The sequence below is a fragment of the Saccostrea echinata genome, unplaced genomic scaffold (genome assembly GCF_033153115.1).
Source record: "Saccostrea echinata isolate AGI-Se365-2 ecotype Australia unplaced genomic scaffold, CSIRO_AGI_Sech_v1 ptg000002l, whole genome shotgun sequence".
NCBI lineage: Eukaryota > Metazoa > Mollusca > Bivalvia > Ostreida > Ostreidae > Saccostrea > Saccostrea echinata.
The window spans coordinates 15,087,820-15,103,521 of NW_026889751.1; the positions used below are offsets into that span (position 1 = coordinate 15,087,820).

Below are 15,702 nucleotides of genomic sequence, written 5' to 3' on the forward strand. Positions count from 1 at the left end.
TGCTCTTAATTTCAGGTCAAGGAGGGCTATTAACAACGGTTATAGGAAATGTTTTGATGTGGGAATAGTGCAAAAATGTGTTAGGAACACAGGGTCAGTAATATTTTGAGATTGCAGTTTAAAAATACAGAGAAATAAATCAAGAAACAGCGCACTTTTTTGTGCGCAGTAAATATACAGTTTTTTCTATGGGTGGCACTGTAGCTCTCCGGTCTGTCAATTTTTTTTTCGGAGAGCTACAGTTCTGCAGCTAATCACTAACCTGCATAGAGTCAATCCACTTTAGTCATATAAGGCAACTTTTTTCTGGTTACTATGGCAAAATTGGCAATTTTGAAAATTTTAAAGGGTGGCTGCACAACTACAGTTGGTGATTATCATTTCTCTAAAGTTTTATTAAATTTGTACAGGCCATCTCCAAGTACATTGATGGACAAAATCACTAGCAATTTGTCACTAAATTGGTCATGTGATATAAACTTTTCTTAAGTTAGTCGCACATTCCCTACATCCTTTTCCAATTTTTTAGGTCACCTATTGCGTCATCCCTTAACATTTGAACATTTTCAGCTTTTTCTCTGGAATTGCTCAACCAATTTCAACCATTATTGCACAAAGCATCTAAGAGTGAAAGGGGGGTTTGTGAATTTAATGCCCCCCTGGGAGCCTGAGGGATGGGGCTAAAACCACCAAATTAATCCAATCTTTAAAAATCTTCTTATTTACTCCTTGACATCAAGCAGTCAAACTGTTGGCATGATTGCAATAAGCATTGGATCCTCTACCAAAATTGTGAATTCATGGCCAGGGGTACCATAGTTAGGATGGGGTTCTAATGATCATATAATGAAAATGCATAAATTCTTTTACCGTCTTCTTCTCTCTTTCTTTTGCTTTTTGGCAACATAACTTAGATCATCTATCAGTTTGTTTTATTTTATACTTCTGTTGATCCTTTACAGTGTTGTATAATACTTAGGTGACCGTTAAGGCCCTTGGGCCTCTTGTATGGAATTGTAGTCTGCCTTATTGAAATATTCAAAGCTGAAAAAATTTTATGATCAAAAAATGAAAAAAAGTTTCTATTATTTTTCATTGGGTTTTGAATCCACATTAATATCATGCTAACTCCATAGTATTTATATTAAAGCATTCAGATGATATATTTTAAGTGTAGCCTAGGTCATCATTTTATTAAAATTATATATTATATTATACATAAAATTAAAATTCTCTTGGTATAAAAATAATTCATGGTGCAGTTATCAATCATATTATTTTTGCAGAATGGGCAGAAGCTCTAACAGAAGCTAACAAGGGAAAACATTTCATTGGTGATTTCTTGCCTCCAGATGAATTGGAAAGATTCATGGAAACATTCAGGGTATGTCTAGAAAAATAAAACAAATATTTATTAGCTCTCTTGAGCCAAAGGCTCAAGTGAGCTTTTCTGATCGATATTTGTAATATTTATAAAAAAGCATCCTTAGATAGTGTAGATTCAAGTTTGTTCAAATCATTACCCCCAGGGGAAGGGTTGAGCTACAATGGGCAATTAAAGTTTTATAAGGGTATATCTAGGAAAAAGCTTTAAAAATATTCTTCTCAAAAACAGCAAAGCCATGATCATTCATATTTATATGGAAGCATTCATAGGTAATGTAGATTCAAGTTTGTTCAAATGACGAACCCCAAGGGTATGGTGTTGTCATTATGGGCAATCAAAGATTTACATGAATTCAATATAAATACTAGGAAAAATCCTTAAAAATGTTCTTCTCAAGAATAGGAAAGCCATGATTAATCAAATTTTTATGGAAGCATCCTTAGATAGTGTAGATTCAAGTTTGTTAAAATCGTGACCCCTTTGATAGGAAGGGCTTCAATGGGCAATTAAAGTAAGATTCAAATATTTGGTGTTTTTCAGATTTCATAAAAAGAAGTACTGTGATTAATAAATTTTGATTAGAAAAGTGCTGGAATTATAATGTTTTATGTATAATACATAACGTACTTTCATAGTTTTTATTAGTTAGATACGACTGGATCTAGAATCGAGGACAACAAATGAAGTCTGAAAATGTCTAAAAGACGTGAAGAGTATACTTATTAAAATAAAATTAATTGATCATTGAATGGATGTCCGATAGAATTAATCTGTAATGAATATTGTAAAGGGCCAATTTCAGAATAAATGTGTAAATTACTTGATTAACTCGGGTTGTACATAATCCTGAATTTTATATTCATTATCGGGAAATTAGTTAATTACCTAAGAAAATTGTCTGTGGAAATATTTGTTTACATTGTAACAAAGACTATAATCATACCTCTTATCAGGCAGATAATTGTAATTTACTACACGTATTGAAATCTGAACAGTATACTGTTACGGCTATCTTGCCTTTTGTGAGACGACTGGTTCCTCAGGTGGGGCTACTATAAATACACATTTCATTTGTTAAAATTATACTTTTCTACATTTAAATCAATTATTTATTTCAAACATTGACAAATATCAAATGGAATTTCTTATTGTACACCTACAAAAGTCTTACTTCCAATATAAATATACCTACGCTAAACCTTTCATGAGAAAGTCCACTACTAATGTAGATTTTCAACATATCATGACCCCTGGGAGTAGGGTTGGGCAAAAATGGGGATCAAAGTTTTCTTGAGGAATACATAGGAAAAATCTTTAAAAATCTTTTTCTCAGGAAAGCAAAATCATGATTAGTCATATTTGTAAAGAAACATCCTCAGATAGTGTAGATTCAGGTTTGTTCAAATCATGACCTCCAGGTTTAGGTTGGGGTTACAATAGGTAATCAAGTTTTACATGGGAATATTTAGGAAAAAGAGTCCACTGATGAACAATAGTTATTCAGGTGAGGGTTGTGGTCCATGGGCCTCTTGTTTTAGCTCACCTAAGACGAAGGCTGAAGTGAGCTTTTCTGATCACATTTTGTCCTGTGTCCATCTGTCTGTAAATTTTTCACATTTTCTACTTCCAGGAACCACTGGGCCAATTTCAGTCAAACTTGCCACAAAGTAATCTTTGGTAAAGGGGATTCAAATTTGTCAAACAAAGAGCCAAGACTTTTTCCAAAGGGAGATAATTATGAATAATTGAAAAATTAATGGCATCTTTTAAAAATTTTCTTCTTAAGAACAACTTGGCCAGAAAATATGAAACTTAGATGAAAGCATATTTAAGTAGTGTAAATTCAAGGTTATTCAAATCATGACTGCCTAGGGTAGGATGGGGACACAATGGGTGATCTGTTTTTTATATGGTTAAAGTCTTTAAAAATCTTCTCAAGAACAGCAAAGCCATGATTATTCATGGGTGGTGTAGATTCAAGTTTGTTCAAATCATGACCTGGGGGGTAGGGAGGGGCCACAATGGGCGATCAAGGTTTTATATAGGAGTACATAGCAAAATCATTAAAAATATTTTTCTCAAGAACAGCAAAGCCATGATTGGTCATATTAATTCTAAAGCATCTTCAGGTAGTTAAACCCCCTTCAAACGAAGTTTAAGGGGGGGGGGATGTTTATATTGGAATCAGCCTAGATGCGAGTAATCTGATCGAAATATTTACAGATTGGTGGTGCTTAAATATAAAAAGGAAGAGGAATTTGTAATAAATTTATTGATGTATGCATATTCTATGTTTTATTATGCTTTCAATAAATAATCACGCGAAGTTTAAACGAGGTGAGGCAAATGACGAGAAAAGAGTTGCAAGCCTTCTCTCTTTTAATGTATCAATTGAAAATGATATATTTAAAAACAGCCTATTGAGACAAAAGGGTTACATTATTGATATCAGGTAGTGCGTATTAGAGTACAAAAATAGGAAAAAAGTGTGTCGACCACAGATTTAAAAAAAAAAATGGAAAAGGGGGGTGGGTGGGTGGTAGGGGGGTCCAGGCCCAGAGGGCCTGAGCTTTTTTTCCCCCTATGTACAGTACTACATTTAAGAGACTGATGTTAACTCTATATCTATAATGCAATGCATGTATATTGGATACAAGTATATTTTAGTATCAGAATTCATAGAGGTAAAGGTATATAGCATGATAAATTCTTGGGGGGGGGGGGGGGGGCATTGTTAATAAAATAAAAAAAGCTAAACCTATTTTGATTGGTGGAGAGGGGCAGATATTCACTGTCATTTTTCAACAGATAAAATAACGAACTAGCAAAAAATAAAGATACCTGAAATAAATTTTACATAAAAATAAATAAAAGAAGAAAACCATTTGGCATGAGGAAGAAAAGGGCAGAGGAAAGTGGGGGGGGGGGGGGGGGTCGATTCAAACTGTAGATTTTTTGATTTTAAAAAAAAAAAAGATTCATCGTATTATATTTATGCTTAAGTTTTGAAAAAAAAAGGTACAAGTTTTTAATTCATTTAGTAAAGTGAATTCCTACTGAACGTTAAAGTTGTTGTTTTCTCTGTACTGAGGTTACAATGACATTGGTGTTATGTGTCATTTTATAGCATTATCTTGTGATCATTGCGTGGACTTCACTTGAGTTTTGATTAGAATTAAGTAGATATTTGAAGGAAAAAAAAAGGTGTAAAAAATTAAGAAGGCTTTGCTCTTTCAGAAACCATAAAAACTGTCTAATTATTGGTAATTTGGTCCTGAAGGTCCCTTTTTGCTTGATGCAACTTATTTTTGTTCAAATCATGGTCCCATGGGGTTTGGTTGGGCCACAATAGATCAAAATTTTATGTACTAGGAATTAATAGGAAACTATTTTATGTCTTATGAACAGCAGAGTCATAGTCATATTGATATGCAAGCATACTCAAGTTCATGTACTGGTAGTTAAATTCAGGTTTGTCCATATCATCCTTTTCAGAATAGGTTGAGGCTACAATGGGGTATCAGAGTTTTAAAAGAAAGTATATAGGGAGAAATCTTCTCAAAATTTCGTGTCGATTCAACTTTGATTTAATCATAGCTCTCTTAGGGCAAGATTTTGGTCCACAATAATGAAATTCAATGAAAATCTTTAGCTCTATGGTCAGAGACCAGAAGACCTTATGTGATAGTAAGGTGTCTGTTATCTGTCTGTCTGCCCATAAACAATTTTAGCTCACCTAAGCCGAAGGCTCAAGTGAGCTTTTCTGATCAAAATTCGTCCATTGTCTGTTGTCGGTGTTCTTTGTCATAGGCGTCATAAACTTTTCACATTCTCATCTAGAACCACTGAGCCAATTTCAACCTAACTTTGCACAGAGTAACATTGGGTTAAGGGAATTCAAATTTGTTCAAATGAAGGGCCACACCCTCTCCTAAGGGGAGATAATTAAAAAATAAATACCTTCCTGACATAATGTAGATTTAAGTTTGTTCAAATCAACAGGGGAAGGATGGGGCAACAATGGGTAATCAAAGTCAGTGACTTCTGCTTATGAAATCAAAGAGGGAAATTAAAAAAAAAATCAGCAGGGTCAAAGTGACTCTGCTGTAGTCCTAGCCAAGTGCAATGAGAGAAGTGGTTTTAAAATGAGCATAACTAGTTGTATTAATTTGAAATTTTTTAATCTAGTCAGTCATATAGGGTGGATTTTGAAAGGGGGGGATTACAAGGAAACAATTGACAACTGACCTGGAAAAAAATCTTTGAGCAGCACCCTTAAAAAAGAAAAATTCTCCAAACTCTGAATTTATTTGGTAAGGTGGTTGTGAGATGGTAAGGTTTATTAAAGTTTACATTTAGAAAAAAAAGTGTAGGGAGGGAGTAGGTCCCCTGTACCCCCACACCAAATATTTTTGCCTGAATGTTATGTTCACCTGAGTGGAATTTATGTGCAAGTGAAATAACTTTCCAGAATTATTTGTATTAATTTGGAAGTTCTCAATCTACACGTATATTTAGTCCAATGTAGGAAAAAAATCAATCCTTATGTTCACCTGGAAGGTCATGTGCAAGTGAATTTAACATAATATTTTTTCTACAATGATGGATCTCAGCCAATCAGAGATCTAGGAATTATTCTCATATAATGAAATGTGTTGCCATATTCTTCATAATAACCAGTGTCCTTGTGGAATGGGCATTTGAGATGAAAAAGTACATATACGTATATATCAGTCAATCCTAAATTCTTGGAATATGTAAATGCTTTCAAACATTTTACTACATGAATTTTAATTCAGGCATTAAAAGAAGGCAGAGAACCTGATTTGACTGACTACAAAGATTTCAAGTTGACCTGTGAAAACCTTGGGTACAAGATGCTTCAGAAGTTAGGTTGGAAGGAAGGGGAGGGTCTGGGTGCAGAGGGTCAGGGAATCAAGGATCCAGTCAACAAGTAAGTTCTATTTATACTTTTAGAGAGAGTGAGGGTATTCAATGTTTTAAAATTGGATATAAAGTTAATATAAGTGGGACAGAATTTTTTTGGTAAGTAACCTGAGTCACTCACATTTGAAAGCTTTTCAAATGTTGTTTTATGTTTTAGAGGATTGTTATAAATCATGACATTACAAAAATACATAGAAAATAATCAGTTTTCCTTTCATAGAAATTGCACACTTCTGTCAAAGTTGCATACATTTAACTTTGATCAAATCATAGCTCCCTAAGGGCTAGATTTTTAGGATTCATACTTCGAGTAAGAAGTCATGAAAACCAGAAGAAATGGGTTGATGGGGCTAGATTTCTGTCCACAATGGGGTCAAAATTTTTATTGAATGCAAGAAGGATTTTTTTTTTAAAATCTGATGAAGAACAGTAGGGTAAAAGTGACTCAGGTGAGCATTGTGGCCCATGCACCTCTTGGTTTATGTTTCCTTTGTTACAGGGGTTCAGTCTCAGTGGATGGTAGAGGTATTGGAATGGAAAGACCAGCAGTCCTAGATAAAGATGATGATGAATTTGATGCTTACAGGAAAAGAATGATGCTGGCTTATAGATTTAGACCAAACCCTCTGGTTGGTGTTGTATTCTTTTCACAAAAAAAGGTTATTGTAGATTCCTAAATATACGCGAGGAAATAATTATCGCGTAATTACGCGAGAAGCACCACTCGCGAAATAAAATTACTCACTTTTATTTTTTGTGGTGCTGAAATCAATGTAAAATCCCTTGGTCAATCGTCCACTCGCGAATTATTGTTCTCGCGATTTGACGTTGAAGAGCCATTTCGCGATAATAAGTACTCGCGAAAAATAAGGAATCTACAGTAACTGCTAGTCATTTGTGCTTAAGTGATAGACCCGAAGAACTTATGCATTGGTAGAGTGCCTCTCTGTTCATCTGCATATAAATGTTTAAAAGCTACTTCCCTTTCATTTGCTCACCTGAGCTGAAAGTTCAAGTGAGCTTTTCTGATCGCACATCTTGGTTCCATCTGTCTGTCCATCCATGTCTGGTAGAGTGCATCCCTAGATGCATCATCCATGCAAGTTTAATTAACAAGGGCTTGTGAAAAAACTCTGCTCCAAAAACTTTATCCTGCTTTAAAAAACATTTAAATGGACATTCTTTGGCTGAAAATGCAGCATCTGAAACCTGACTGTAACATTGAAACATACTACATCAGTTGACTCTTATTAATGCAGTAAAACATGGATATTGCAAACATGCTTATAATTTATTAACACTTACAACAAAGTGATTTTCATTCCCCATGGTTCTAAAATGTATTTTAAATTTGATGGATATAATGAATTATGTTTATAATGAATCAAAATTGTTCATCCCTGGCACTTCACTATAAGCATGTTTTAGGCACTGTATAGGGCATAGACATACTTGGAAAGAAATCTGCACCAAAAACTTTTAATTGGGATGCAGATGCCTACCCTGACCTTTTTACATAAGGTCCCCCAACTTTGTTTAGGTGAGCTAAAAATGTGACATTAATGTAAAATAAGAGTATCAAAATATACATTGTACAAAGGATACTTTAAAAATTTTCTATTTTGATATTTTTGAAAATCCTCTTTAAATTTCAAAAATATGCTACTTTTGGCTAACTTTCAAAAATATGCTACTTTTGGCTAACTTTCAAAAATATGCTATTTTGGCTAAATTTTTAACACTGAATCAGATCAAGTAACCAGGTGCTTCTAAATTTAGATATGCAAATTTTTTTGCAATTTTTCAATTTTTAGGTACTCGAGTCACTCGGCTATCTGTTTTCATTCATCAGTGTGTTTCATGCATCATCAATCATCCATTTACATTTGAACATTTTCAGCTTCTTCTCCAGAACTTCTCAAGCAATTTTGGCACATAGCTTCCATGAGTAAAAGAAAAAGGGTGGGGCTTAGACTGTCAAAAACAAAAAATTTTTTCACTCAGGTGACTTATTGCTATCTGTTTTCATCCGTTGTTGTCTGTTGTACATCATGCACCGTGTGTTAACATTTGGATATTTTCAGCTTCTTCTCTGAAACCGTTGAACCAATTTCAGCCAATTTTAGCATATAGTATCTATGGGTGAAGGGGAACAAAATTTGTGAATTTCATGGTCCTTGCCTCCCTGGGGTCTGAGAGGTGGGGCATAAACCATCAAAATTAGTGCCATCTTTCAAAATCTTCTTTACTCCTGGACATCAAGCAGTCAAACTGTTGGCATGATTGTAATAAGCATTGAGCCAAAATTATTAAATTCATGGTCCCGGGGTCAGGGGTTCTGGAGTTAGGATGGGGCTCTGTTGATCATATAGTGAAAATGCATAAATTCTTTAAAAATCTCCCCTGTATACATAGCAGATAAACTAGGCACATGGTTATGATGATCAAGGGTGCCTCTTCCAAACTTGTGAAATTTTTGGCCCCAGGTTGAGGGGTTTGGGGGGGGGGGGGGGCTCTATTGATTATATATTGAAAGTGCTTTATTTCTTTGAAAATCTTCTCTGCTCCTAGGTATTAAACCAAGTATATATTTATGACAAGCAAGGGCACCTCTTCCAAAATTGTGAATATCTTGGCTCCTGGGTCAGGGGTTCTGGTGTTAAGCAGGGCTCTATTGATCATATAATGAAAATTCATTAATTCTTCTCCTCTCCCCCTGTATATAAAAAAGATAAACTAGGTGCATTGTTATGATGATCAATGGTGCCTCGTCAAAAAATTGTAAAATTTGTGGCCCCAGGAGTGGTTCTGCAGGAGGGGGAGTTTATTGATTATAAAATTTGCTCCTTGGTATTTAGCAGATATACTAATTGCGTGGTTATGATGCCTCTTCCAAAATTAGGAAATTTGTGGCCCCAGGGTCAGGGGTTCATGGGGGGGTTCAATTTAATGTATAGTGGAAATTCATTTTTTTTTTCTTTTTGAAAATCTTCTCTGCCCCTGGGTATTTAATAGAAAAACTTATTGCATGTTTATGCCAAGCAAGGAAATATTTTCTAAAAGTTTGAAATTTATAACCCCGAGGTCAGAAATTTTGGTGTTTGGGTGAGGCTGTTTTGAATATATAGTAGAAATGCATTATTTCTTTGAAAATCTTCTTCTCTGCCCATTATTATTAAGGAAACATACTAAGTGCATGGTTGTGATGAGCAAGAGTACCTTTTCCTAAATTGTGAATATCTTGGCACCAGGATCAAGGGCTTTGGTATTAGGATGGGGTTATATTGAATCTATAGTGAAAATGGATTATTTCCTTGAAAATTATCTTCTCTGCTCCTAGGCATTTAGGAAGCAAATAAAGTACATGAAGTTGTAATAAGCAGGGGTGATTTTACAAGACTTTGAAATTCTGTACCCTTTGGTCAATTTATTAATTTTTATTGAAAGATGTTATTCCCCTTTGCTATTCACCACTGTAAATAATGTACTAAGCTTAAAATAATTGAATAACAGAATTATATACAAGAGTTTTTTAAACATTGACTACAAAAAGTACTTTCATAGATTTTAATAGTCAGGTAGACTTTTAGATAATAGATAAATAAAAATGGAACAAAAAAACGTATCTTTGTACATTAAATAATCTTCAGTCTAGAAGAGGCCAATGTGAGGGGGAATGAAATGTGTTAACTAATAGTGCTCTAGAACTTGTTTTGTGTAGTCCACATGAGGATAGTGACAAATGGGTAAGAAGTACAGGCAAATAAATATATTGACTTTAAGAATTGTTACTGAGTACTAAAATAATATTTTGCTGGTCCCTGATTATCCTATTTCTGTTGCTTTTGGGCAACATAGCTCTATGGATGGTTACATTATATACTCAGGTGACTGTTAAGGCCCTTGGGCCTGTTGTATAAGAATTTTTCACTGTATGTTGGTTTCGCGGAATTTATATTTCTGCAAATATAGGGAATATTAAATCTGGGAGTTAATTTACTGCTGTACACTATTCTTTGAAAATCTTCTTCCCTGTTCCTTGGTATTTAGCATATAAACTAAGTGCATAGTTATGATGAGCAAGTGTGCCTTGTTTATGAATTTCATGACCCCTAGGAGGGGTCCTGGTGTTAGGGTGGGGATTTGTTGAATCTAAATAGTGAAAAGCATTATTTCTTTGAAAATCTTCTCTGCTCCAAGGCATTAGGAGACAAACAGGGTATAAAGTTGTAATACGCAGTGGTATTTTTATACCCCCGCTCCGAAGGTCTGTCCGTAACAAATTTTGGTCGCAGTTTCTCAGCAACTACTCATTGCAGATGGTTGAAATTTTAGCACAATCTTTGTTTAGGCATGCCATATGGTGGGATTCATTTTTGTACGAATTCGATGTCAACTTCCTGTTTATCCGTGCATCTGTCCGTACCATACATAACAAATTTTGGTTGTAGTTTTCTCAGCAACTACTCATCGCAGATGCTTGAAATTTTAGCACAATCTTTGTTTAGGCATGCCATATGGTGGGATACATTTTTGTACTAATCTGATGTCAACTTCATGTTTATCTGTGTGTCTGTCCGTACAATACATAACAAATTTTGGTCATAGTTTTTTCAGCAACTACTCATTGCAGATGCTTGAAATTTTAGCACAATCTTTGTTTAGGCATGCCATATGTTGGGATTCATTTTTTTACAAATCCGATGTCAATTTCCTGATTATCACTGTGTTTGTCCATAACTGAACTTGTGTATTCACATCAGAGCGGGGGTATTATTAGTGAACATTGGCTCACAGACTTCTTGTTACGAGATTTTTAACCACTTGGTCAAGTGGTGTAGTTCTGGGAAGGGCTCTAATAATTTGTATTTTACTGAGAGAAGTTATTCCTCTGCACTATTCACCTTTGTTACAATTTGACTGTAAATAATTAAATATAAAGGTCAATTGAAAAAATGAATTATACAAGAATTTTTAAATTAAATAATACAATCAAAGTACTAAAAGTACTGGCTCCGGGGCTATAAACTTAGATGAGCTCACTTTTGATCTCAATCCTTTTTATAAACAGTCACTTTTGTAAAAATGAGACTGGGATCAAAAGTGAGCTCTAAGTTTTATGGCTCCAGAGCTTGACTTGAGGTGATGTCTTCTTGTGAAATGTGATATACTTCCCCATATTAACTGGCATATGCAAAAGTTTATGTCGATGAGAAACCCCAATGAAAACCATTGGAAAGCAAAAAGTGAGCAATATGACACACATTTATTAATTATACAATATATATTGAAAAAACTGAACTATTTACTTTTTTGTACAAATATTAGTGAAAGAATTATTTCCATATAAATGTGTCTAAAAAATCTTTTCATGTGTCATATATCATTGAAATTCCTTTATCACTTATACAGCTAGCATTGACTACAATCATAATACCCCTTCCTTGATAATTTTTTTTCCAGAAAAGCAGGCCCATTTAGAAATTTTTTATACCCTGCACAAAGTCCAGGGGGTATTTTGGAATCAGCATGTCCATCTGTATGTGGACATGATATTGTCTTGACCTGTTCTTGAAGGCCATTGCATGGATTTGTCTGAAGAAATTGTACACTCATTATTTACCATATAAAGATGTGCACCCGGTATTTTCATCATGATTGGATAATTTTTCTTCATTTTACAGTTTTTTTTTTTTTTATTTTTAATGACTTAATCATTTTGGGTTCAAAGATTTGAGATATAGAATTGAGAAACTGCCAGCTGGTACATATGTAGAAAAATGTGAACTGCAGCTTAAAACTAGGTCATTAAAACTTAAAAAATCACCAAGTAATAAAAAATACATATGGACCTCCTGTTGAATATGAAAGGCACTAGCCACACTCATCATATTTTAAGATTTAGTGTGCAGTGTATATTAAGTTACTTGGCAAAATTTGGTGAGTGACACTCATACACTTCACATTCTAATCATGGATTATTAAATGCCACCTTTTTAGCTCACCTGAACCAAAGGTGAGCTTTTCTGATCAAAATTTGTCTGTTGTCTGTCATTGTAGTTGTAAACTTTTCAGAATTTCATCTTCTTCTCTAGTACTGGGCCAGTTTCAACCAAACATGGCACAGAGTATCCTTGGGTGAAGGGTATTCAAGTTTGGTCAAATGAAGGGCCACACCTTCTTCCAATTGGAGATAATTATGAATTAGTGAAAAATGAATGGCATTATTTAAAAATCTTGTTCTCAAGAACCACGGTTAGAATATATGAAACTTATGTGCAGTCATCCTCAGGTAGTGTAGAATCAAGCTTTTTCACATCATGAACGCCCTGGCTAGGGTGGGCCACATTGGATGATTTAATTTTTACATAGGAATACATAGTAAAAAATCTTTAAAAATCTATTTCTCAAGAACAGCTAAGCGATTGGTCATATTTATATGGAAGCATCCTTTGGGGATAATAATTTGTGGGTCTCTTCATACCTCGAAAACAGCAAAAATTAATCCCCCATGAAAATTAGTGATTTACTAAAAAAAAATGTAAATGAAAATATGTATGAATTATGAAGATAATGATCTGTAATCAAGCTCAGAAGTCCATATAAATAACACAAATTGTGAGCAGAGCAAACAGAATTTTTTAAATAGTTAATAATTTCCATGACATGTTGATGCATATTTGTTCCGATCGTGGCCCCTGGGGCAAGGACTGGGCTATGATACAGACACATGTTGACATAATAACAAGATAATTAGACATGTTGCATTTATTGACTGGACTTTTAGGTAACCTGCTTTTTTTTTGGACTTGAAAACCAAACTTTTCGCTGAGGCTGTTATTTCAAAAGTAACAGTCTGATTGGTGGGAGGGGGGCTGGGAGGTTGCCTGGTTACTGGAAGATTTGTGGCCCACTTGCCTTTTCTTAATCTTTGTATGACTCATTTTAAATCAACTGAATTAAAATATAATTCTTTTCCTATAATCATAATAATGATGTTTTTGATAAGTCTTCATTGTATTGCCTTGAAGGTTACCAACAAAGCTTTAATCTGTTCTTTGTGTTATATGCCTTTAAATTATCTACAACTTTTTTGTTTGATCTGTTTTCATTATCTATTTCAGAATAATCCAAGGAGACCTTACTATTGATATGGAAGTAACATGTTAGCTACGAAGAGAGTTTCATTTGTTCTGTAAATGCAGAAATTAATAGAAAATATACCTGCAAAAGCCCAGCGAGTTACCTACACACACAGTTCAGTCATCAGTGGGGTCAGTGGAACCATTTGGACTGGTGTTTCTACTGTTTTGAGAAATGATGGAACACATTTAAGAATTGCATCTTAATTATTGACTCCATGGTTATGCGTACATAAACTTTAGTTCTTTTATCTGTGATGGCAAACACCAGAAGAGTGATAGTAAGGTGTCCATCATCTGTCAGTTTTTTTGAAAAAAAATTACAGCTAACTTTGATGAAGTAAGGGGGGAAGTTCATGTCTCAGATTAAAGTTTTTGGTTTCTACGTATTTCTATGCCCTATATTAATCTAAGCTGCATGGATGATGATCTATATGTTTCACTGTACCTGTCAGGTATCAGGTGATGCATTTTCAGCCAATATATTCTATAAAGTTGACCAGGTTAGAGTTTTTGAAGACAGTTTGTTTTTGGAGCAGGTTAATGTTTTAGGAGCAAGTCACATTCCCAGGTGACTTAAAGACTTGCTTTGGATGCTGGATTTGACCTTGATTGATGATTGAGTAGTATTTTATAATAGGTACATACCCAAGTTACTGTAAGTCCTACCCAGAACAAACTTGTATTGAATATATATAGGGATGCAAATTACGAAATAATTTAGGTAAAATTTGTCAAGGTGAGCTTCATAATCTTTGATTACCTATGTTTTAAAATGCTATTCCTCAAACAGTTTTAATGATGTAATATATTCTGTATATCAGTTTTTGATTTCAACAAACATTTTGGCCTTTCTCACTGAAAAAAATTCTGTTTTTTAGATTCTTTTAAAACCATTCCTACAGTTTTGGTCTGATTTCAATTAAACTTAGTACATACATAGATTACATTAAGATACATAACTTGATGGATTGATTTTTAGGAAACCTGAGTTGCTTAGGTGACCTGTTGCATTCTGTTTTTGTCCATCTTCAAGAATGCATGTTGTGCTTCATCTGTCTTGCATTAACATTTGAAAGTTTTCAGCTTCTTTCGAACTGAAGAACCAATTTCAATTTTGGCATAGAATATCTATAGTGAAAGAGCACAAACATCATGATTTTATGTTCCTTGCCCCCTTGGGGCCTTAGGGGTGGGGCTATAACCATCAAATTAGTCTTTAAAAATCATCTTCTTTACTCCTGGACATCATGCAGTCAAACTGTTGGCATGATTGTAATAAGCATTGAGCCCTCTACCAAAATTCTTAAATTCATGGTGCCACGGTCAGGGGTTTTGGAGTAAGGATGGGGCTGTAATGATCATGTATGAAAATGTATGAATTCTTTAAAAATATTCTTTTCTCCCTCTGTAAATAAAACAGATAAATCATAAACAAGGTGCAATGTTTTGATGATCAAAAATGTCTCTTCCAAAATTATGAAATTTGTGGCCCCAGGTTGAGGGGTTCTGCATGAGGAAGCTTTTTTGATTATATAGTGAAAGTGCATTAGTTCCTTGAAAATTTTATATTCTCCACTCCTTTGTATGAAGTAAACAAATCAAGTATATAATTATGATGAGCAAGGGTGCCTCTTCTAAGTGTGTGAATTTTATGGCCCCTGGGTCAGTGGTACTGGTGTTAGTTTGGGGATCTATTGATTATATAGTGAAAATACATTAATTCTTTGAAAATCTTCTCCTCTTCTTCTAGGTATTTAGCAAATTAACTGCATGATTATGATGATCCAAAGTGCCTCTTTCAAAAATATGGCCCCAGGGTCAGGGTTTCCTTGGGAAGGGGGCTCTATTGATTATGTAGTCAACGTACATTATTTCTATGAAAATCTCTGCTTCTGGGTATTAAGCAAACAAACCAAGTGCCTAGTTATGATGATCAAGAATTTCTCTTTAAAAATTATGAAATTTGTGGCCCTGTGGGAAGGGGGGGGGGGGGGGGCTCTATTGATTATATAGTGAAAATGCATTAATTCGTTGAAAATCTGCTTCTCTGCTCCTAGGTATTTACAGATCAACTGTGTATAGTTATTTTGAGCAGGAGTGCCTCTTCCAAATTTTGAATTTTATTGCCTCTGAGTCAGGGGTTTGGGTTTTGGTGTTAGGCAGGGATTCTATTGATTATATAGAGAAAATTGTTTTCATTCTTTAAAAATCTTCTTCTCTGTT

General features: G+C 34.4%; 1 protein-coding gene across 1 annotated transcript in view; it reads left to right on the top strand.

Annotated features, from left to right (window-relative positions):
• Positions 1-15,460, top strand: part of LOC133173271 (SURP and G-patch domain-containing protein 1-like) — a 41,238-nt gene extending 25,778 nt beyond the window's left edge. The window contains exons 11-14 of the mRNA XM_061308260.1: positions 1,287-1,384; positions 6,187-6,341; positions 6,834-6,963; positions 13,459-15,460. Of these exons, the coding sequence (XP_061164244.1) occupies positions 1,287-1,384; positions 6,187-6,341; positions 6,834-6,963; positions 13,459-13,485 (410 nt within the window). The 3' untranslated portion in view covers positions 13,486-15,460. The remainder of the gene's footprint in view (positions 1-1,286; positions 1,385-6,186; positions 6,342-6,833; positions 6,964-13,458) is intronic.
• Positions 15,461-15,702: the final 242 nt, after the last annotated feature.